This window comes from Indicator indicator, chromosome 7 (assembly GCF_027791375.1).
Source record: "Indicator indicator isolate 239-I01 chromosome 7, UM_Iind_1.1, whole genome shotgun sequence".
Classification (NCBI taxonomy): Eukaryota; Metazoa; Chordata; class Aves; order Piciformes; family Indicatoridae; genus Indicator; species Indicator indicator.
In genome coordinates, this window is record NC_072016.1 from 6015112 (window position 1) to 6039259 (window position 24148).

At 40.5% G+C, this 24148-nt stretch overlaps 1 protein-coding gene across 1 annotated transcript; it reads left to right on the top strand.

Moving 5' to 3' along the window:
• The first annotated feature begins 58 nt into the window (after nucleotides 1–58).
• CCDC186 (coiled-coil domain containing 186) lies at nucleotides 59–20321 on the top strand. Its single transcript, XM_054382071.1, has 15 exons — nucleotides 59–735; nucleotides 3348–3474; nucleotides 6091–6219; nucleotides 6405–6617; nucleotides 8106–8225; nucleotides 8947–9051; nucleotides 9372–9470; nucleotides 10219–10305; nucleotides 11256–11398; nucleotides 13337–13592; nucleotides 14212–14401; nucleotides 15922–16002; nucleotides 17047–17257; nucleotides 18319–18538; nucleotides 19804–20321. Exons 1-15 carry the CDS (start codon nucleotides 59–61, stop codon nucleotides 19885–19887), a joined length of 2742 nt encoding a protein of 913 aa, XP_054238046.1. The 3' UTR covers nucleotides 19888–20321.
• Nucleotides 20322–24148: the final 3827 nt, after the last annotated feature.

The following is a 24148-nucleotide window of genomic DNA, read 5'->3' on the forward strand; positions in this document are numbered from 1 at the left end:
TTTGAATATAATATGTTGTGTAATGTGGATTCTACTTCTAGGTTTTCAGAAGAAAACGATGGAGGAACATTTACCAGAAATGCAAGGCAGTCTGGAGCCAGTCAGTCTGACAGACAATGCCTCTTCCAAGCGTCTAGATAATGAGAAGTCTGATAAAACATCTGGAATGAAGGACTGCTCAAACATCAGTTGCAGTGGAGATGATGCTGGTGTGTTGGAAAGGGAATCAAGGTTGCTGCCCTCGGACCAGGATTCAGCAGCTGTTGACATAAGCAGCAATGGGGCTGTGGCAGGAAGACAGGACCAGCCGTGCCAAGAGGCAGATTGCTGTTCTGATAGCTGCTCAGAAAGAAAGGTAGAAAGCTCCACCAAACCAGAACATTTGTCTAGTGAAGAACTTGAAAGACGAGATCCAAAAACTAATCCGACAGAAGAGTCATTAATGGACATATTAGAGGAGCTAAGCGAGGAGTCCGACTTGGTGAAAAAAAACAGCGATAAAATCTATTCGGAGAGCCCTTACGACACAGACTGCACAAAGAAGCTCATTTCCACAATACATCAGACTTCCTCACAGGAGGATTTGCTGAAGGAAATAGAGTCTGAACTCCTGTCTACAGATTTTTCAAAGGAAGGAAAATTCCCAAATGGTGTGCGGAAGGGTGAACGTGCCTTGGCTGTGTTCGAAAAATGCGTGCAAGATAAATACCTGGAGCAAGAGCAAACGATAAAAAAGTGAGTATTGAAGTGTGCTCATCACAACTGAAGGTGTGTGCCACGAGTTGCTACGTGAAAAATAGTCTCTCACGGGTTGTCTTGAGGACAGTTAATGAGCTTTTTCAATTGTGCTCTTGCAATGAGGAATTATTTTTGCTTGTGGTCTGTACTTGTAAGTGAAAGTGCCTGCTTAGATCTCTGAATTCTTGTGGAATTTGGCAGGAACTGAATAGGCAACTGTTCAGTTGAATTTGAATAGCCTGCTACACTTTAGAATGACTTAAATACTGTGAAAGTAATGGTGATATAAAAATAGTCCAGGATTCATTCAGTTCATATACATATCTTTGGATAAATGAATCTTTGTAACCAGTAATTCCTGCAGTGTGCCTTTTGTTTATGAGTTTGAGATTGCTTGTTTCTTTCTCAAGTAGTATTCAATCTCCTGTCATAGTCCAGTGAAGCTGATAATCAGCTGAGAGCTATTCTTTGGCTTGGAAATGCCATCACAGATAAACTACTGTCTTAATGAGTTTTATAGGAATACTTTTGAATTGCATGGCTTATCAACTTTATAAACATGAATGAGGTCACCCTTTAGTCTCCTCCAAGTTAAAGACCCCCAGCTCCCTCAGCCTTTCCTCTTAAGGGAGATGTTCCACTGCCTTCATCATCTTTATGGCTCTATGCTGAACTCTTTCAAGCAATTCCCTGAGGTCCTTCTTGAACTGAGGGGCCCAGAACTGGACACAATATTCCAGATGCGGCCTCACCAGGGCAGGGTAGAGGGGGAGGAGAACCTCTCTTGACCTACTAACCACAGCCCTTCTGATCCACCCCAGAATGGCATTGGCCTTCTTGGTCATGAGAGCTCATTCCTGGTTCGTGGTCAACCTTCCATCCACTAGGACTCCCAAGTCTTTTTTCCCCTTTATATAAGGCACTTCAGTACTGTGGTAGGGAAGAACATCAAAGGGAGGGAAATCAGACAGAAGGAGAGATGTCCAGTAGGGAAAGTAATATCTTACACCTCACTAGTTAACCTCTGACAGAACAGTCAGTTGGTGACAGGAATGCTTGGGAATGCATAGTTAGGTATTCAGTAATTATGGAGGAGGAGTGGGAATTTGAAGTGGTGGGTGTGTAAATGGTTGTAATTCCAGGAGGTCATAAGTTAACAAGTTGTGTGGGTTTTACCTATTTATGGTAAACACAAAGGCAGGTCTCTGTTTTCAGCCATGGACTACTTTCCTAGAGATGAATATTTGTATAAATACATGCTCTATTATGTACACACACAGAAAGGCTTTTATAAACATCTTTGGTCTCCTAATATTTTTTTTTTTGCCCCTGCTAGCTGCTATCCCAGCTGCACCCCTTTGACTCTTGAGGGCTCACCTCAAGAGTGTAAAACTGCTGTGGAACATTTTGTTTGGTCCAAAGGGCATTCTGGGTTGGGCTGGTTTTGTGGTGTTGTTTTGGTTTGGGTTTTGGTTTTGTTTTGGGGTTTTTTTTGTCTCTTAGTTTATGATCAGCAGGATTTCTTGTAACGTTGCTCTGGAAATAGCCCAGTTGTCTCCTGTGATCAGATCTGAGAGATAAAGGTGAACAGTAATTGTGTAGATTAATAATTTATAATCCTGGAATAGTCATTAATAGATTAAAAAACAGACCAGAAGTGCCAAGCTTTCTTTCACTGATGGTTTTGAATTCTTTGTAATTTAGAAGTCTACTTTGCTCAGAGATTTCTAAATGGAAGAAAAAAATACAATTGTTTTTCTTTTTTTTTTTTTTTTTTTAAATAAGGGGAACTAAGATGAAAATATTGGTAATGGAATAAGTATCTTGTTCAGGTAAATACATGTCTCCCACAAATTAATGCAATTAGTGGTCTAAAATGTCCACCATCTAACTCTGTCTTCGAACATTTAAATATGTTTGTGACTTTATTTAACAATTCTGTCAATGTAACTTCTGCAGTTTATGTGTAACTATCTTCTGTTGCAGTGCAAAAAGGTCAAACCAAGTATGGGGCAGCTTCAACACAGACTTCAAACAGCTAAGCTGCAAAGAAACAACCTATTGCCAAAAAATTGAACTTTATAAGGAGTATTAGCATGGACACTGTCATAGTTACCTATTTAGGACTTAAGAACTCAGGGTTCCATTTCTTACCAAGTTGTGAACTTCAAGGGCTGCTCAAAGCAATCCATGTGTGAAAACACAGATCCTGTATTTGTATCATTTGACTGGTGGAGCTATCTGACTGGAAGTCACTGTCTTACAAGTACCTTAAAATTATTAACATTTACAGTTCTGTAGTTGCATAGAGGTACCAAATATCTTCTGTTGTCATGGTCCATAGCAACCCCAAAATGCTGGAATCTATCAATTTCCTCACAAGAAAGATGCTGCTTGCTGGTTTGGTGATAGGTTTTGCAATATAATTCTGCTTTGATTTTGTATGGCTTTGGTGAGTTTCATTAGTGTTTCTGTCTGTAAGTCCCAATAAAATTTTCAAATCAATGAGCAAAACCGATATATTTCAAAGTAAAGCAAACAAACAAATCTCCCCAGTGCTGATACACCTCATTTTAAATCTCATTGTGTTTGGTTTTTGTTTTTGACAGATTGATTAAAGAAAATAAAAAACATCAGGAACTGATTTTGGAAATTTGCTCAGAGAAGGACAACTTAAAAGATGAGTTGAAAAAACGAACAGAAACAGAAAAGCAGCACCTCAACATCATTAAACAGGTACAGATAACAAATCAGAAGTGCTGGTTAGTACCCCATAGCCTGTATCAGTTAGTTAGTACCTCAGTGCCACTATTGCCACTGTTTAACAAGACACCCTTGGTAGCATCGAGGAGAAGGGGGAGGAATGCCTGTGCTTATTATCCTAAACTGTTTAAGGGGATACCTCTGCTCTTCTATGCCAGTAAATACTCAGTGGCTGAAAGTATTTAGTGTCTTTGGATAAACTGATGTTCAGGATTCACATCCCTTCAGTCTTCTGTAGGTGGAAGTCTCTCTTCCAAGTCAAGAGAGGTTCAGTTCCATGTCTTGCCCTGGTGGGTGGGGTTTGTGTATTCCATCTTACTGCTGGAGGCTGTGTATGTTGAGAGCCTGTTAGACCTTTTTACAAAACAAATAACACTTTCAATCTCTCATCCTTATAGGAAGTGCTATTTCCTGTATATAGCCATAAAGGAGAACTGAATTTGTCATTGTCTTAACTGCTGCGTCTGCTAACAGAAGTGATTGGGAGGTGTAGTTACAGTTGTTAAAGTTTACCAACATGTGGAACATTCATGAAGGACAGAGCATATTAACTAGGATCTTACACATTATTTTGGTATTATTGGTTCCTATATAAAAGCATTTCCCCATTCAGTTTTTAGAACCATGACAGGCCAAAGAGGAACACAGAGTGTGCATTGGTGTCAACTGGTTTTAGTGTGGGGAGAAATGGTGTCACATCAGATGGCATTGCTCGTCTGTTACAGAGTTAATGCTCATACTGTTGGCTGGCCAGCTTTATAAACTAATTGCAGATTACATTTTATAAGTCTGGCATGAGATTGGCATTTAAAATACTATTTTCTATTTGTCAGAGTACTGGTAATGCTACCTTACAGGTTTCTCTGTTAATTTCTGCATTGCACAGAAGTATCTTTGCAAATCAGTGTTGTATTTACCTATATAGGAGCTTAGTCTGTCTTTGGTTAACTTCAAAGAGTCTGTGAAAATCCATGATGTGGTTGAAAATGGAATTGAAAACTCTTTTTCTGAGCTACAAACTGAAATTCCATATGCCTAAATAGATCAGTATGAGTAGCTTTACTCATTCTGTCTTGTCTGTACTTCCATGATACTACTGTATGATTCCATGAAGGTATGTCATACAGCAATTGCTTTACCCCATTCTCACAAAAAAATATTTGGGAGGGAGTTTGTTTTGCTTTCTGGTCAGATAAGTAGGATCTGTGATATGACATGCAAATAATTTCAGAAAATGCTGGTGTCACAGAATCTGATTTGGGTTAGGAGGGACCTCTAAAGATCAAGTCCAACCCTCTGCCCTTGGCAGGGACACCTTACACTAGGTCACATTGTTCAAAGTCTCAGGCAAACTGAGACTTGAAAACTTCCAGTGATGGTGTATCCACTACTTCTCAGGGCAGTTTCCTCTTTCATCCCACCCTTATTATAATTTCCTCCAATATATATCCAATATAAATCTACCCTCTTGGAGTGTAAGCCTTTTATATTGTGGTTGGATAATACCTGGAGTTAAGATCCATTACAGTGAAACACTTCTGAGTTTTCTCATTTGTGGAGTGTTTTATTGTTGCAATTTCTGAATTAGTGTTTTCTGGTTGCTTTCAAGCAAATGAATGTTTAGCTGGTGTACTCACAGCTGTAAGCAAACTCTGCATGCATGCTTGCATATGTAAAACTTTTTTTTGTATGGGGAGTGATTTGTTTGGAAAGCTGAACGGGGCATGGTCAACAGAAGAGTTTTAAGTTGTTGTGTTTTATGTAGCAGTTTGGAATTGCACAAAAATGTAAGATCTTCACCATGAGATCTTGTACTTTTCTACATCACACACCCTCCCACCTCTGCCAACCAAACCAGACTAAAGTAGTCATGGTGAGTTAGCTTTCCCCTGGAACAAGAGGATAGTCTTCAAGGCACAGTTGGAACAGCCTCTGGGCAGCATTACAACCTATGTAGCTGTTGCTTGCTCTTGCTGTAGTGCTGCTGTTTCTTGTACTGGACTTGCATGGCTGTGCAGTCAACATGCTCTGGGAAGTGTTCCAGTTGAACATGGGTAAATTAATCTTCAGCTGAATCAGGTCTCTGACTTGGTTCACTAGGCTGCTAAATAAAAGAAGTACCAGCACAATGATTAAGTGCCTCTTTATTTGCTGAGTTATCTTTCAGTGAATGGATTCCCAGTCCAGTTCACTATGGATGCTAGACTGCTTTGCTGGCACAGTAGAGGGTATGGCACAGGGGTAGTAACAAAAAGGTGGAAGGAGAAGTGGCTTCAGGTGGCAGCCACATCAGCTCTGGCATCCCTGCATTTCATGTCAATCTAATTTTTGTGTGTAGTAAAATACTGTGCTTCATGTTTTACTTGATTTGGTCCATCCTCAGCCTGAGTGAAGATGAGAATTGTCATCTTTCATGCTTGAACTGTAATGCACAGCTAGATGTTGATACAAATAGTTGCAGCTTGACAAATTTAAAATACAAGGAAATATCTGTTAAAGCATCTAATTCTGTGTGAAATGTTCCTGCCTGTACAAAACACAATCCAAGTCTTACTTTCCATATAATTATATCACAATGTTGTCTTTTAGCTGGAAGCAAGAATAGAAGAGCTTAATAAAGAAGTGAAAGCTGGTAAAGACAAACTTTTAACTCAAGATGCAGCAGCCAAAAATGCTATTCAGCAGTTGCATAAAGAGATGGCCTTCCGAATGGAACAGGTAATGTGGAAAACCTTTTCAGTGCTGAGCATCTCATGAACAAACTAAAACTACCACACCAGTACATAAATGGGATCCTACTTTTTTATGCTACTGTATTGCAATACTGAAAGTATCCCAGAGTGTAATCTTAAATCTAATTCTGAAGCACAGGATTGATTGATTCTGTTGTCATACTTCTCAAGGCAAACAAGAAATGTGAAGAAGCACGGCATGAAAAGGAAACGATGGTGATGAAATACGTCCGAGGGGAGAAAGAGTCACTTGACCTCCGCAAGGAGAAGGAGATACTTGAGAGAAGAGTGAGAGATGCAAACAAAGAAATAGAGAAGCATGCTAATAAAATCAAACAACTTTCTCAGGAAAAAGGAAGATTGCACCAGCTCTATGAAACTAAGGTACTCTAGCTATTGCTGCATGACTTGAATTAATGATGAAAAGCACTACTTGAACAACCTTATCGCTTATGCACTTGGTGAAAGAAACCTGTTTTCCTTTGGGTATGGTGTAGCTGTGAAACCCCCTCTGTCCAAGGGAAGGGGAAGAAGTTACTGAGTTCCCATTGTCTTGAAGTTCCTTTCAATATTTTGAGTATTTGTTTGTGGAACATTGGTGTTTTGGTTTTGTTTTGTATTTTTAACAAATCTGAAAAGACCACTTGGTGCAGATGCCTGGATTTTGAGGGAGTTTCTAGCTTGTTTGGATTTTATTTTTAAATGCTGTAATGACATCAGATAATTGCAGTCTTTTTTTTCCCCACTGTTTTTTTTCTGTGTCTTCCCTCCATATTGTTCTATTGTACGCCACTAAAAATTGGTAATAAAGCAACAGAAGCTTTTAGACCCAATTCAAATGAATTTGTCGTTCCCACCAGATTCTGCCAGCCTCTGAAAGTTTTCAGGGCTTTTTGTATTGTGCTTCAAAGCTGTACTTCACAATTCTATTTCATGTGAGAGATTCAAAAATCAATTAATAGGGTTCAAACTTTGATTTAGACCTCTTCTGAGCAACTGTACTACACACAGAAGGATCCCCCTCCCCAAAAAAACCCAAAAACCATCTTAATAAAAGTCCTAAAACTTTTTCTTCTGGAACAACAGAAAAATCACCTCAGTGCCTTCTCTCAGATGAACAGGAAGTGGGAGCATGACTTTAGATTTCCTAAACAAAACTTAACATACCCTGATGGTTGCACCTAGAACCTTACAAGACCTACTCTGCCCTCATATGGTGCTGCTTTAAACTTTTTCAGCAAGATAACCTTGTGACTTCAGAAACAGAGTTTGGAAATTTAGCTTAATGCAGTGTTTTGTGGATAATGATACAGAAGGGCATGCCAGCAGTGTGCTTCTCGTAACATCCTTTCTTGGACCAGGTTAGTGATTTAGCTTGCATACGTTTTGCTGTCAGTGCTCCACTAGTCTACACCTGTATGATGGGTAATACCATTCCATTGGTCTCATGATTTTTGTCTGTAGCCTTATAATATATGACCATATAACTTTGAACTTCTTTCCGCATTCTTTTGCCAGAAAAAAGAGGAAAAAAGAAGACTCTGCAAGCCTGCCCAGGAGATAATTATTTTAGATCAGAACTCTAGACTATGCTTTGCCTTTGAGCAGATATATATATATATAACACATTAATGTGTGCTTACAGTAGAGCAGCCTTGCCTTGCTATTCAAACCAGAATGTTAATGGTTTGGGTTTTTTCTCTGTATTACGGACTAAAACATTATTGAAAGCTCTCAAATCTCTGCATGCTTTTGCAAAATGCAGACATTAAAGGGAAACAAACAGCCCTTGCATTTGGCATTTGAGCAGGAGTCTTGTAAAAGCACTGAGTGATTTAGACTGCTAATACAAAGTCTGTGAAATCTTCTTAGGATGGTGAAGCCACTCGACTCAGCAAAGAAATAGAAAAACTGAAAGAAGAAATCAATTCTCATGTTATCAAAGTAAAATGGGCTCAGAACAAACTGAAAACAGAACTAGACTCTCACAAGGTTAGTGAATTGGTACTGATACTATGACATGAAAATATAGTCAGAGGAATGTAGCTGCTATATTGTTTACTTTTTATGTGGTATAAAAATCTGTTTCTAAAGTGTTTCTTCTTTAATATGAATACCTAGAGCAGAAGTCAGAATAGTGCCTTTAAAGATACTGATACTAAAATGGAAATGTTGAAAAGATGTGAGGGGAGGATGCATAGGGGGGATTCTGTTTAATCTGACAAATAATTTTTAGAAAGAATTAACTGTCATCTTAGAGTTAAAGCTAGCATCCAAAAATGTGCATGGCACATAACCAAGAGATCCTTCTGTTGTGCTTTTAATGTTGGAACAAATGAAATTGCATAAAAGGGTAGCTGAATGGAAGCAAGAGAGAAAATAATGCTGGCTGTATATTTTTAGAATCATAGAATTGTCAGGGCTGAAAGGGACCTCAAGGGTCATCTGGTTCCAACCCCCCTGCCATGGCCAGGGACACCTCACACTAGATCAGGTTGCTCAGAGCCACATCCAGCCTGGTCTTAAAAACTTCCAGGATTGGGGCTTCTACCACCTCCCTGGGCAACCTGTTTCAGTGTCTCACCACCCTCATGGTGAAGAACTTCTTCCTAACATCCAATCTGAATCTACCCACTTCTAGTTTTGCCTGAGAAATGCTTTTCCCAGATGAAGTTAAATAGGTTTAACCTGTGGTTTATTGCTGTTTCTGCAGGAAACCAAAGATCGCCTCAAAGACGCAATGACAAAACTAACTGAAGCAAAAGAAGAAGCAGACCAGATAAGGAAAAACTGTCAAGAAATGATAAAAACTTACCAAGTAGGCACATTTTCTGAGGAGATTAAATTAGCATTTCGTATCCATGTCTTCTTTTTTTTTTTCCTCCCTCTTTATCTTAAGGTGTAGCAGGGAAGAATTGTGCGAGCTACAAAGCTGAGATGGCTAGGCCCTGGCTTCTTTCCTTGAAAAGTTAAATAAAAGGGAAAATATGCAATGTGGGTCTTTCTAGGTGTGTTTGGAATCATTCCATACTTCAGTACCTCTAGAACAGACTCAGGGATGTGAAAAGCAGTCTGTATGCCTTTAAAAATGGAAAGAGGAACATAGAACTCTGCTTACGTTCCTTCAATCCTTTTTAGGAGTCAGAAGAAATTAAATCAAATGAGTTGGATGCAAAACTCCGAGTAACTAAAGGAGAATTAGAGAAGCAAATTCAGGAGAAGTCTGATCACCTGGAGGTAAGTGTGTGGTGTGTGAAGACAACACAGTTGGAAACTTAGGAGTTAGGAATACCACAAGTTTTTAATTTAGAGAATCTTATTTTAAGCTGCTTACAGTTTTTGCCAAACATTTTTCTCTTTGGCCTAATGCTACAACCCAGGTGTCTGCCTCCAGCCCTGCTTTTTGGAGAATGTTTTTAGCTATTGCCTTAGATGAACTTTTGAAAACCAAAATTGTGAGAAAAGTATGATACAATGAGGATGAGCTAACTGCTCTTTCATTTATAAACTTGAATGTTACTGTAATTTAGAACAAAAATTCAGATGATAGGCCTTTTTCTGACCAGTATTTTGCCAAGCTGTATGGCAGAGAGGGACAGCCTCTGTTTTGTATAGAGATTTGCTATGCCAGAAGCTAAACTCTCTAGTGATTTAGTATCTGCTCACAGGTCTTATGTGCACATGCCATCTTGAGTTAACCAGGTGTCAGTTTGCCCAGAGCTTCCCCCAGGAGTTGTTGTTCATAGGTGTGTACACATAAAACCACAGTGTGTAATCTCATTTTTGTTCTCAGTTCTGAGAGTAAAGAAGCTTTTAGGCTTGGCTTTGTTTTTTGAATAAGTAAATCAAACCTTTAGGGAACCTTTTCTGCCTCATGCCCTCTCAGCTGTTGTGGTGGCCCTGCATTGGGCTAGATTTTTTTGACATCCCAGGAGCTGCCCCTGCCCATTTAGGTTTCTCAAGGAGCTTCTCACTCTTCAAAAAGGTGCATCATGCGAAAATAAAGGAACTGGAAGACTTGAAGAGAACATTTAAGGAAGGCATGGATGAGCTTCGAACACTGAGAACAAAGGTAAAGTGTGCTGTGTTGGATTGCAGTGGGGCTCAAGGCACAATGTTGGCCTTGGAGCAAGACTATATGCAGTCTGTTAATTGTATTTTTACTTCTTTTGGAGTAAACAATGTAATTAGAGACTGGTTGGAATAAGACTAGAAGGGATATGCAACTTCTCTGTGGGTAGTCTTTCTCAGGGCATATCAGCTGATCCATAGCACAATAACATTTTGTTTCATACTGTGCACCTCATTGGACTGAAGAATTCTGAGAAGCATTTTAGTAAACACCTTTTAAGTTTAGTAACTTTAAAAAATAAAAACTACTTGTAGACTTTTCCTGTCTGTGAAGTTAGTTTTGCAGAGACATCTGGCAAGGAGTATATGCTAACAGTAACTTCTGAACAGTCTACTCATTAGCAGGCAGTCTTTCCAGAGACAGAATTTAGCTCAATAAAGACCTTAGAAAAAGGGAAGAAAATACAGAATCATAGAATGCTTTGGGTTGGAAGGGACCTTAAAGATCATCTGGTTCCAACCGCCCTGCCGTGAGCAGGGACTCCTTCCACTAGACCAAATTGCTCAAGGCTTCATCCAAGCAGGCCTTGAACAACTCCAGGGAGAGGGCATCCACTACTTCCCTAGGCAACCCATTCCAGTAAGGAGTTGTCTTGGTAACTGGGGAAAGATGGGGTCTTTGGATCCTGGTCCATTAGACTGATTAGTTTTGTCCAAAGACTCAAACTGTATGTTAATTATTCTTGCTTGGTTGGTGTTTGTTTGTTTCTATTTTTTTCTTAATTTTTCTGACTGTCCTTGATCTGAAACACTTGGGATCATGTTCTGAGTTACTTTGGAACCACCAAAAAATAACCCAGGAGCTCTAGGCGTTTGATCAGAATAATTCAACTCTGAAAATTGGGGGAATAAATATTTTCTGATTTTTAAAAACGCTGTATTTCTATTCAGGTAAAATGTCTAGAGGATGAGCGATTAAGGACAGAAGATGAGTTATCTAAGTACAAAGAAATCATTAATAGACAGAAAACTGAAATTCAGAATTTGCTGGACAAAGTCAAAACTGTAGATCATCTGCAAGATCAACATCAAAGGTACAGCTGTGCACTTTGAGGAATGATTTCAAGGATTATCTGGGAGGTGGAAAGTTTCTCTTTGAGATTATTGATGCTTTAAAATGTATTGTAATTAGAAGAATCCCTGTCCTAATTTAAGTGTTTCTCTGATCTAAATCAGTATTACTAGTACTGGAGACAACCTTAATGACCTCTTACAAGATGAGAGGATTGAGTCTGATAAATCCAATGCAACTTTTTGAATTATTAAAATGAGAAGTGCTTGCTTTCCAGCAGGAAATTGTCTGCTAGGTGTCTGGCCAGTGCTTGGTTTATTAAAAGGTTGTGGGAAAGCAACTGAACTGGAAAGACAGATTGCCTCAAAATTGTGATGGATGAATGCAAGTATTTCACAAAAAGAATTTTATGTATTTGACAGATTGTGTACTCAAATAGTAGGAGCCACTTGTGTTTCTCATGGACTGAAATTCATGCTGCTGTGTTCATTTAAGAGTGTGAGGGAAATAATCTCAGAAAAGAGTTTGTTTCATGGACACTTCAGCAGCCTCTGAGTACATTTATGTTTCTATATGGTGTACATATATGGGCTGGAATATACAAATGCTGTCTACTGGTTCTAGTAGTGGTACATGCTGAAGATAGATAAGCAGAACCACCCACATGGCCCTCCTGTGCTTTTACACAGTTCTTATTTATCACTGAAAATTTGATTATATGCCTCTAAACCTCAGGGTTTAGAGAATGAAGCATTTTCTTTTTGCTGTGTGCTGCTCAATGTGTGTGGAATGAGCCTAAAAAAGACTGCAGAGTGCAGTACACTTGATACTATCCTTTGACAGTACAAGGCTAGCTAACTTCTCTTGTCATTAACCACATGAACTCCACGTTTTGGTAGCTGGCAGCAAGTAGTTTGTAATAATGGAATTCTAGTAGAATGCAGTTACTTAGTTTTGCACAATTATTGCTCGTTTTCAGAATTATTAATGATTTGGATTGCCTGAGCCTCACCACTACCTGAAGCATGTTGATACGGGGTTGTTGATTTGAAGTGAATTGAACCTCCTGGTAATTACACTGTCTGACAGGGAATTAAATGAGATGTGTACCTTTTCTTTGTAAAACTGAATTCTATTTTAAAATTTGAATATACACACTCCCTGTGACAAAGAGCTGAGGGTTTTTCTGCTGATGTTGGATGGTAAAGTTTTAGAAAGGTGTAGAAAATCCTAGGATTGAGGAAGTGATGGAATAACATACTGCAAGAGCAAATGAGGAGGACATTTTCAGTGTGTAACTTTAACATCTATTTCATTTTGGATTTGATTTCAGTCACTTTCTCTAGAATGTTGGTCATAACCGTAGGTGTGACCCTTCTCAAATGGATTGCAAGTGATAGATCAAAAGTCTCATAGTGGAATGTTTTGGTAGAAACAAGAGCTTGTTTTGTAGAGGATTGCAGGGAGAGATAGTGGAGTAAGACAGGTCCTTGGAACTGGAGCTGCACTGCTTGGATAAGCATGTTCCAGAAGTCACCATACTGCTGGCCTGGAAGAGCTCAAAACTGGAATGTTTCCCCAAGTCTGCTTATGGAATGACCACCTTTAGGTTTGCAGATCTACCTCTTACCTACAGATTCTGGTTCTGAGGGTTTTGTTGATACAGTTTATGTAAGCTTGTGAAGTTGAATACAGAGAGATTGTCTTCCTTGAGGAAGCTGACTGCATCTCCTTCTATGGCATACAGATATCGGTCACTTCAGCACTGCAGCATGCCAGGAAACAGCATCTGCAAACTCCCTTGGCATCTAAAATGATCCAGTGACTGACAGAAGCCCCAGGGTCATTAATTGTTCCTCTGCCTTACTTGGTCTTAACCTGAATGCTTTTATTTTGGTAAGGTTTTATATCTTCAAGCTCAGGTTATCCCTAATAATATACAGTTGGTTTGTTTTGACAGAGATGAACAAGAAATTAGTGCTTTAAAGGAAGAAATAGATGGTTTCAATTCTCTAGTTGCTGATCTCCAGAAGGACATTGAAGGTAGTCGGAAAAGAGAATCTGAGCTCTTGATATTCACTGAAAAATTAACCAGTAAGAATGCACAGCTTCAGTCTGAAAACAATTCCTTACAGAGCCAGTTGGATAAGCTTTCTTACAGTGAAAGAGAGCTGCAGAATCAGCTGGAATGTGTTCAACAAGCTAAAGATGATCTGGTGAGTACAGTGTATAGCTTGTTTTTTATGCACTAGTGAAACTTTTGATACCTGTAAAGATGTGGCACACAAATTGCACCTTGTGTCTTTGCTTACCTGACTGCAATTTCCTATTGGGTTTGCCAATTTGATGCAGTAAATAAGAGGTGTTCCTATGTCCCTGCTGTTTCTAAAGGGAAAGAAATCCTGAGGCACACTGCACTGGACTGTGTGGGGGTGTTACCCTGTTGCTTTCTGTCTTTTGGGAGCACAGAGTTGTTCTCTTTGCAGCTGTCACTGAAAGGTTTTAGTTTGTCACTGAAATTTATTACTGTGAACTGTTTCTTAGGTCCTGTTTGTACTATGAGATAAATGTAGTTTTTAATGTGGCATGACTGCAGATACAGCTCTGCATGGCTCTGTACTGCATCATGTAGATGCTTTGGAGGTAGTTCAGGAGTCCTATTGCAGCATTGCTTATTCATTTACAGTGGCAGAGTTCAGCCTAAATAGCAAATGTAAAATGTGAATGATTCTCAGGTGCAAAGTGCAGAGGTAGGGCTGTTGAGCATACAGTTAGCCTGGAATGTTTTGTTGTTTTTTTTTTTTTATACAACTGAAAATCAAACTATACTTTCAGGCCACCAAGTTACAGAAGGAGGAAGATGAGCGGAAGCTCGAGGTTGAGACGTTACAGGCTCAGCTGGCTTCAGAGCAGAAGGAGCTAACAGCACTGAAGACCCGTGTGGATGAACTGAAAGATGAACTGGCCACCCAGAAGCGCAAGCACGCAGCAAACCTGAAAGATCTCACAAAACAACTGCAGCTAGGTGGAAATTATTTTCAGATATAATGAGTCAGCCCATTTGTAAACCCCTTCAGTGCTTGATTGAGACTAGGGTCCTGTCTGTGTGTGTACACTCTTTGAGTGTAGTTCTTCAAACTCTCCCTGTCCCTATAGACAACAAGAGGGAGTGAGCAAGTTAGATCTTGTGGCAACTGCAGTTACAAGAAACAGGCCTTAGTGTCAGGTTTCAGTCTTAAGCATAACATTTGAAAGTGGCTAAGACATAAGAGGAAAGAATGACTTCAAAAGAGTGTGGCCTTTGTTACCATGTGTGTGACTACTGAAATGTCACTGTGGGTAGATGTGTGTCCTGGTCTGTGTATTGATATGTTTCCTAGTCTTAAGAATATAGTCCAAGTTTGCTAGATATTTCCTGGTTGCTGACTGTGATATGTGTCTTGGTCTGTGTATTGATATGTGTCCTAGTCTTAAGAATATAGTCCAAGTTTGCTAGATATTTCCTGGTTGCTGACTGTGATATGTATCTTGGTCTGTGTATTGATATGTGTCCTAGTCTTAAGAATATATTCCAAGTTTGCTAAATATTTCCTGGTTGCTGACTGTGGTATGTGTCCTGGTCTGTGTATTGATATGTGTCCTAGTCTTAAGAATATATTCCAAGTTTGCTAAATATTTCCTGGTTGCTGACTGTGGTATGTGTCCTAGTCTGTGTATTGATATGTGTCCTAGTCTTAAGAATATATTCCAAGTTTGCTAGATATTTTCTGGTTGCTGACTGTATCAGGAATTGCTGGTGACAGTTGTTTTTTTCAGTATTTAACCTGAACACTTATTTTTTTTAACGACTGATATGGAGAGACCAATGACTAACTTCTGTCAACAAACAGAAATCATTACATACCCAGTAATGCATATGCTCTGAATGCAAATAGATTTAAGTATTAGCAAATGTTTGAAATGTATTTGAAATAAGAGCTGCTGTTGGCATTGTGCAAGACAAGTTCCTTGTCTGCCTGTACATATATGAACAGCTGTGTGCTTTCCCTCTTGATCCCTACTGGATGAGTGGTGCTTCTAGCACAAGCACTGCACTCAGCTCCCAGTAATGGTGCAGTTTTGAGATCCTGGAACCACTGAGATGCCATTCTGTCAGCCAGTAATTATTTATACAGCAGTCCTAATCAAAAGGAAAATCAGATTTTAGACTTACTGTTTTCAGTCAGTCCTATGTCTGACGTTACCCTCTTCACCTGGCAACTGCTGCAAAGGGTAGGGTTCATGGTGCATGTTGCAACCAGGTGCTTCAGGGTTGGAAGCTGGGTGAGGAAGGGGGATGCTGTTTGGTTTTGGAGTTATTTGGGTTTGGTGGTTTTTGTTTGTTTTTTTTTTTTTTTTTTTTAGTTGCTACCATCATCTTTCAGTTGTCAAACCATGTTAAAATAGTGCAGTTCAGAGAGGATTAGAGTTTCTGTATGTTTAGTAACACTGTGATTTTGAGGGTTTAATCTGCTGTTGGTAACCATCCTTTTGTTGTGCTTTTAGCACGGAGGAAATTGGATCAGATGGAAAATGGTAATTATGACAAAGAAGTCAGCAGCATGGGAAGCCGTTCCAGTTCATCAGGTAATGCAGCACATGGCAGGGCTGCCAAAACAATCCTTCCATCTCAGTAAGGCTGCTGTGGTGTGCTGCCCTGAGCCTTCAGCTTTCTGTGCCTTATGCATATGCAGTGTGTGGGCAGCCTCCCACTGAAGTTGACAAAATTAGCCTTTAAGCTCCAAAATGCATTTGGCTGAATGCAGTTCTAGATGCTTATTGTGAGACTGAAGTTTAATGCCTATATACTTTGTTTCTTTTTGAATGCCTACCTTTTTTATTTTGTTGATTTTTTACATTTGGGGGAAGCTGAGAGGACTCCAATTCATAGAGGACCCTCTGAAGTGCTGCCAGAGGCAAAACAAAAATGAACAGTGGCTTCCAGCGTTGTTTAATTGCACTATTGACAGTTGCAACTGTGCAAATGATAAATCAATTAGTGTGTTTAGAGGCATCAGTGTATTGGAGTGAAATTCATTACTTCCTATCCAGTTAGAAGTGGTTATCATTAACACTGCAAACAACAACTGTTTTCTTCCTCCATGTCTTTGGTTTTAAACTGAGTTGGTTCTGTCAAAGTATCCTGTAATGTCACTGTATTAGGGAGACAAATACCTGGAGAGACGAAAGAAAGAAAGAAAAGAAAATCTTCAAGTTTTTAGTGCTGCAGTGTTGATACATTGGGCTTTTGTCAGCCTGTACAGTTTCCATGATGTTATCATTTTAGGAGACTCCAAAACAGATATGTGTAAAATCATCTCAGTCTTGTACAAAGTAAGATGAATGAACAGGAGGACATTAGAGAGGAGTAAGAGTCACTGAAGCAAGCACACTTAAGCTTAAAGGAACTATGCCCACGCTGGGGGACTGCACTGCTGTCTCAGCACGTGTGATTGAAATGGTATGAGGATTGTTCATATCAATCCCTACTTAATATGTAAGGGAAACTGCCATTCTGATGAAAAATTCCCAGGCTCCTGCAGTGTAATGAATGCATGCAGGGCGCTGGAGGAGCTGTTTCACCTGGTGCTAAAGCAGAAAGAGCTCTTACCAATCAGGGTGTGTTGGCAGGGTCCCTGAATGCACGCAGCAGCAACGAGGATCGGTCGCCAGAGAACACAGGATCTGCGGTAGCTGTGGATAGCTTCCCAGAGGTGGACAAGTCTGTCTTGGTTGAAAGAATACTAAGGCTACAGAAGGCACATGCTCGAAAAAACGAAAAGATGGAGTTTATGGAGGATCATATTAAACAACTGGTGGAGGAAATCAGGAAGAAAACAAAGTAAGTTCAGTTCATACAGTCTTTCAGTTTTGAACTGGAGCGCTAGAGAAGTATTCTGGATTGTGTGTGAGACAAGGAACTGTCTAAATGAAAGAATTTAAACCAATAAAATACACAGCAGTGACAGATCTGTAAGGTCAGATTAGTCTTGGGCTGGTTTTTGTTTTGGCTTCTTTTCCCCCTTTATCTTTTTCCAGCAGTTACTGCTCGGCTGTTTATTACTAAAGTTTTTCAGGAGGAGCAGACTGGGGCAAGTGTATTTTTTGGTAGCAAAATGGTCACCAGGTGGCTGATTTAAGGTGGACTGCTGCCACTGGCTAATAGAAGAGTCCTTTCTTTTCCTGTGCTTAAAGGGGTGCTAATTGCAAGAGTTTGTTTTGGAAGGAGAATCTGCATAATTCCAGATGGTGGTCTGGCATGCATAGCAAGCAAACAATGTATCTGAGCCAAAGGTGGTTGGCATTTCATGCCTGAGACAAGACTCCACTTACATGGAAATCTCATTTTACAGGATGATGTCTGTAACTTCAGTTAGGAAAGGAAGAAATTATGGCATATACCTTCCTTGAGAAGTACAGTTGTCTGTTAAGTGTAGCCCTTGCTTGATAAGCCTATACATATATGCCCATCTGGTACCATTTCATAGAACACGATCACAGCTTGTGAAGATTCTTGAGCAGAGACTTTGTAAATTTTGCCTCATGTGTAGGAAGCTAAAGATTCCCTGTCTGGAGTCTTCCAGCAAAGAAAAGTAGAGGCATTTTTAAAATACTTTTTTTTTTTGGCTCCAGTAGCCATATTATTTTCTCTAAAGAGTTCTGAATATTCAAACCTTGCACATTGTAGTGACTCAGTAGCTTCTGTAGCACTTTCAGTATTCCAGTAGAAATTGCAGGAGCTGATTTTAACTGCCTTGTCAGTAGTACAGGGATTGCTTGAAAATAAAATCACTCATCTCTGAGGAGTCCTAAATGACTTCAGTGTCTGACTCTTCAGTGCTCTGTAATGCTATGGTGATGATTTTGTTTTTGGTTTTTTTTTTTAATTCTTCCCCCCCCAAGAATTATTCAGAGTTACATTTTGCGGGAAGAAGCTGGAACACTATCATCAGAGGCCTCTGACTTCAACAAAGTCCACTTGAGTAGACGGGGTGGGATTATGGCATCTCTGTATACATCTCATCCTGCAGACAGTGGTCTCACGCTGGAGCTCTCCTTAGAGATAAACAGGAAGCTGCAGGCTGTGTTAGAAGATACATTACTGAAGAACATTACCTTAAAAGTGAGTAGCTGTGCCAGTTCTTCCACGTGTTCTTGTGCTTCTGAGAATACTGCCCTTGGAGAGATGCATGCTGCTTGAAGGAGGGGGCTTTTCGTTGTGAGCTGATGCCACAAATAGCACTGGGTCAGTCAAAGAGTTGTCACAGAATATTAGGGGCTGGAAGGGACCTCCAAAGATCTAGTCCAACCCCCCTGCCAGGGCAGGATCACCTATACCAGATCACACAGAAATACGTCCAGGTGAGTTTTGAATATCTCCAGAGAGGAAGACTCCACACCCACCCTGAGCAGCCTGTTCCAGTGTTCTGTCACCCTCACAGTGAAAACAATTTTCCTCCTGTTTCCATGGAACTTCCTATGCCTCAACTTCCACCCATTGCCCCTTTTCCTGTCACTGGGCATCACCCAGCAGAGGCTGGCTCCATCATCTTGGCACTCACCCTTTACATGTTTATAAACATGAATGAGGTCACCCCTCAGGCTCCTCTTCTCCAAGCTAAAGCACCCCAGCTCCCTCAGTCTCTCCTCATAAGGGAGCTGTTCCACTCCCTTCATCAGTTTTGTGGCTCTGCACTGGACTCTTTCAACCAGTCTCCTGAGGTCCTTCTTGATGTGAGAGGCCCATAACTGGACACAATATTCCAGATGCAGCCTCACCAGGGCAGGGTAGAGGAGCAGGAGAACCTCTCTCAGCCTACTGACCACAGCTCTTCTAATCCACCCTAGACTGGCATTGGCCTTCTTGGCCACAAGAGCACATTGCTGTTATGTAATGTGGTCCATGCTAAGACCCTCCTGGAATGCTGCATTAATGGGCAAAGGTGGGAAAGGGCCCCTCCATGCTGCTGTCAGGAGCCAAGGGCACAAGCCCTGTCCCTGCAGCAAGGTGCCCTGTTGAGCTGTTGGGGCAGGCTGGGAAGCGTCGCATAGGCTGCTAGCCAGACTGCAGTGTGCTGCAGAAGCTGGAGATTTTGTGCTGTAATTATCTTTCCACTTGAACAGTCTACTTTCATGGCAGCCTGTAGAATATGAGCAACTGCAAAAAAAAAAAAAAGTCTTGCTGAGAGCTTTGCATCCTTTATTGAAATTACCCTGGTTTTTTCCAACTCTAATCATTTGCTCTTGTTCTGGATACTTGAAAGTATCAACCTGCTGACAGAAACGGTAATTTTAACTTGTTAGTGCACTTTTTGCTGATGGACTCCTTTTCCCTGTATAACTTGCCCTATCCTGTTTTGTTTTGTTTTGTTTTTTTCCCCCTCAAAGGAAAACCTTCAAACTCTAGGAACAGAAATAGAGCGGCTTATTAAACACAAGCACGAACTGGAACAGAGAATAAAGCAGACATAACTAGAACCCTTATGGAATTACCAACATGGAGATATGAAGAAAAGGCAGGTGCTACAGACCACTGCTTTGGACATTTTCCCTGACATTTGATGGCCTGCTGGTGCAAGCACCCAATGTTTATTTGCATAGACAGCCTTTAACCAGCCAGGCTGTCCTTACTCGTGTGAGTAAGTGTGTGGCATCAGTGTGGTTCTGTCTACCAGCCCGAGGGGTTGCTGAATTTTACTACACACTACATTTGTCTAAAAACTTGTGTTTGAAATGGCATACCAGATGCTTTGCAGTGCATACTGTGTTTTGAGTGAGTTGCAGTGGGATTTTCATTTCTTCACTCTCTTAACGATGGACCTCGACAAAAAAACAAAACTAATTACGTCTCAGTTGCTGTTGAACATATCAAGCTTTAGGGGCTTGCAGGCATCACTTCCTTTCTTGCATTTTTATTTCCGCTGTTTAGGTTGGTTATGCATTTTTGATGTACACATGGAAAAAGGCTTTGTCACAAAATTTTGTTTTTTTTTTTTTAAGTGGCAGCCATGATATTGCATATTCGCTGCTTTAGATCGACATTGACCTGATTATTCAAAAAGAATGAAACAACAGGAAAACTAAGGGATTAACAAACTTTCTGACTCCAGTTATTGAGTATATGGAGCTGAAACATGTAATTTCAACAGTTCTGTAAGCCCTTGACCTCTAGATTTTTGATTGGTTAATAAAGTTCTCTGGCCTTCTGCATAACTGACAACATTTAACACATGGGAGTTTTAGCTGCCCATTGCTATGTATGTACCAGTAGACATCATGATTGCATCTGTTTTGGGATGATCAGAAAATCTGTTTTCAAAGACAAATGGAAGGTAACTGAATGTTCTCATTAACTGTGGTAGAACAGTTAGTGAAAGTAATAGTAAGAAATGGGAAATGCATTGAAATGGGATTTTAGTCCATTGGTTGGACTGAGAAAGTGGCACAGAAATCTGTGTGACTCTTTAGTTTTACTGTTGTGAAGAACTAGTTGGTCAAAATAGCACAAACCAAGAACTTATTTAGCCCTTCAGTGACTGAGAGGGTGATAGAGTATCAAGGTGACAAAATTCAGGTTAGTCACAGCATCATGTTCACATTTTAGTTCCAGGATAAGTAATTTACAGATCTCAGATATCTATATTCCAGCAGTAAAGAGATTTCTGTATTTATTGACTTTTGACCAAATCAATTGTCAAGATCACGGTGTAAATACATACTTGGGGTTTTTAATAAATACTTGAACTACTTCTTATAATGGAAAAAGATTCAGTCTACCTTTACAATAACAGTGCTTTAGCTATTTTAATTAGAAAAGATACTTGGGGTGGGGGAGGGGGATGGAATCTATCTTACTGCAGGCACCATTTGCCTCAGACAGCAAAGAAGGGGCCAGAATCCAGCAGCACAAAAGAAGATCATTTAGCAAAGCATCTCGGTGACTTAGAGGTGTGGAGTCCATTTTCAAGTGCCACTTGAGCTTTGTAATGAACCAAATTGAGCAAAAGGGCCTGATTTGGTTTGAGTGGTTTGACTCAAGATGATGAGACTTCCTTTTCACTTTAAAAATAAGCATTTCTGGAAGTCCTTTTGGGATCAAGACCTGGTCTGTGGTCCAGAGAGCTTCAAGGGTCCTGGATGGCAGATCCCTTTAGTGTCAAAGCGTGAAGTATTTCTTTGAAACAGGAGGGTGGAAACAAATGATTGAAAACCTGACCAAGCATTGTAAAAACTGTGAGCCTTTAATCTGGGTGGGGTTTTATACATATATTTTTCTAATTCCTGAGAGCAATGGTTATCTGAAGTGTTAGGGAATTTGGACCAGGCCAGTCATGTCATGGGACTACCTCTACTTTACCGTTAAGTAACGTGAGGAGGAAAATACCTGGCTCTGCTGAAACAGATTTGTCACCAGCTTTCAGGAGGTGAAGAGGCAGTTGTTTGAGACTGAACTAGACCTTCTGCTGAAGAAAGTATTTAGAACAATTTGCATGTCAAAACATAGCTTAGCTCTTGTATGTTTGTGTTTTCATGCTTTAACAGACCAGATCTCTGGGTATTTTCAGGCCTTCAGCTGAATGACTCCAGTATTTTAGATACCATGTTAATATTGTAATCATTTAATGTATGTTCTCCAGATGTACAATGTGAATGAAGGAGAGGTGCAGTGCAGATGGAATAAGTGCAATGACATTGTGGAAATTCTTGTTTCTTTTTGCCATGGTTGTTTCTCCTTTAAGTTAGCTGTCCTCCTGCCCTGCTGCCTGCTTCTCTGTAGCACTAGTGACTTATCAGACTTGTTTCTTGGTTATGGAGACACACAAAGCAGCCAAAACACCACATTGTTTGTTGTGTGTGGTGTTTTCATGGACCAAAGTCACCATATATAGGCATTATTTTAAAGAAACCTAACAGGGGTGAAAATTTTCATTCTAGCTCACAGATTGGCAAATGACTCTCTCTGTCCAGTAAGCTCAAAGTGTGATGAATACATGACAGGGTCAGCCAGCAAGTCTGCTTGACAGTGATGCTCATTTCTGAGAGGTGGTGGTGTATCAGCCATGAAAACGTTGCCAACAGGTCACTTGCCTCTTGTTTGCGTGGGGTAGGTTGTCTGGAGTGCAGTGGTGTTGGTGCAGGTAAGCAGAACACATCCTGTGAGAAGGTGAGCACTAGCTGGTGCAGAGTGGGTGCAAGGCTTGTGTAGCAATCGCATTTCACGTACCCTTGTTTTGGAAACTTTTCTATTCTGAACCTGAGATTGAAAACTGTCCTCAGATAAACTGAATTGTAGAGAGAAACTTTTTTTTTTTTTTTAAGGCAGCCTGGAGCAGTTGGGTACATACCTGTCACTGAAATTCAGTGTCCATGTAATTGCCACAGGCTGCTTTTGAAAGTTCTGAGCTGGTAGCTAGTTGTGTGCTAACAGGGTTAAACACCTGTTTCTTAAATACTCAGGGTGCTCTTTCAATTCCCTACAGGAAAGATGCCTGTGCTTTTTTTCACCCTCTGTAAAATCAAGCACTGTTGTTGTCTGAAGCCAAACCCTCTGAACTGAAGAATACCAATTCATGCTATAGAAATCACTGGGTTTATACCACACAGAGTTGTGCAATGATTTTTTTTTTTCATTCTAGTCTCCACAAAACAGTGGAGATTGAATTTGTTCCTCAGATATGTACTCACTGTCTTCACTTGCTGCTGGCAACACTGGTGCCATCTCCAGCTAATAAAACTGAAGTTACTCTCGCGGAATATTTCTCATTACAATGTTTTAGTGCATAACTGAAGCGATAAAAACAGATCCGCTCTCCCGCTTCCGCCGAATCGAGTGTAAAGCTGAGACCCTAGTTCGGGAAGGGGTTCAGAGCACAAGGCTCATGCGAATGGGCTGCCAGCGGAAACGGCTGCGGTGGTGAATGTCAGCCAGTAGGTGGCGCTAGGACCCAGATTCACAGCGTCTCCATGACCGGCAGGCGGCTGCGCTGCAGAGGGAGTTGAGTGGTGGTTAGAGCTTTTTTCCCTAAGGTGGATGGGGGCTTCCTTTCCATGTTCGTGTTTTAACTTGAAATTCTGTTCAATCTTCCAGTCTATGTCTGTATGTTGTCTGAATATACGCGGAATGTCTATTGGTTTAATTTTGTAGATACCTGTTTCTGTGTAAAGTTTTTGAAGATATCACTATACCTTCTGTATATATTGGACTTTGAAATAATAAACATACAAATGTATGAAAGTCTGGCTGGGGTTTCTGCTTTGTCCCTTCGCTGATTTACTGTCCTGGACTGCACTGACAGCGCTTAGTGAAGGTCTGTGGTGGTGGCAGCAGGGTGCTCTGTGTTGGGTGGTCATCTTTAGGAGTTGGAGACTCCCCTTCTCACAGTTCCAAAATGTCCTTGTGGTCATCTTTAGGCATTGGAGACTCCCCTTCTCACAGTTCCAAAATGTCCTTGTGGTCATCTTTAGGCATTGGAGACTCCCCTTTTCACAGTGCCAAAATGTCCTTGTGGTGATTGTGGTCATCTTTAGGTGTGGGAGACTGCCCTTCTCACAGTGCCAAAATGTCCTGTGGTGCTTGTGAACAAGTACTCTGGGCTAAAAGCAGCTTAACTGCCAGCAAACTGTTCTTGCCAGTATGAGTGCTGAGAGGGCACCATACAAAGCCCCTTTTTGTTTCTCCTCAAGTGGCTATAACTACAAATAACATGATCTGTGCCTGGGGTCATTGCTACTC

Excerpts from the sequence above, each read along its gene's own strand:
- CCDC186 (XM_054382071.1), top strand. The coding sequence starts at position 59 with ATGGAGGAACATTTACCAGAAATGCAAGGCAGTCTGGAGCCAGTCAGT. Across the intron at positions 6,618-8,105 it reads ACCAGCTCTATGAAACTAAG|GATGGTGAAGCCACTCGACT; the intron begins GTACTCTAGCTA and ends AAATCTTCTTAG. Across the intron at positions 8,226-8,946 it reads CAGAACTAGACTCTCACAAG|GAAACCAAAGATCGCCTCAA; the intron begins GTTAGTGAATTG and ends CTGTTTCTGCAG.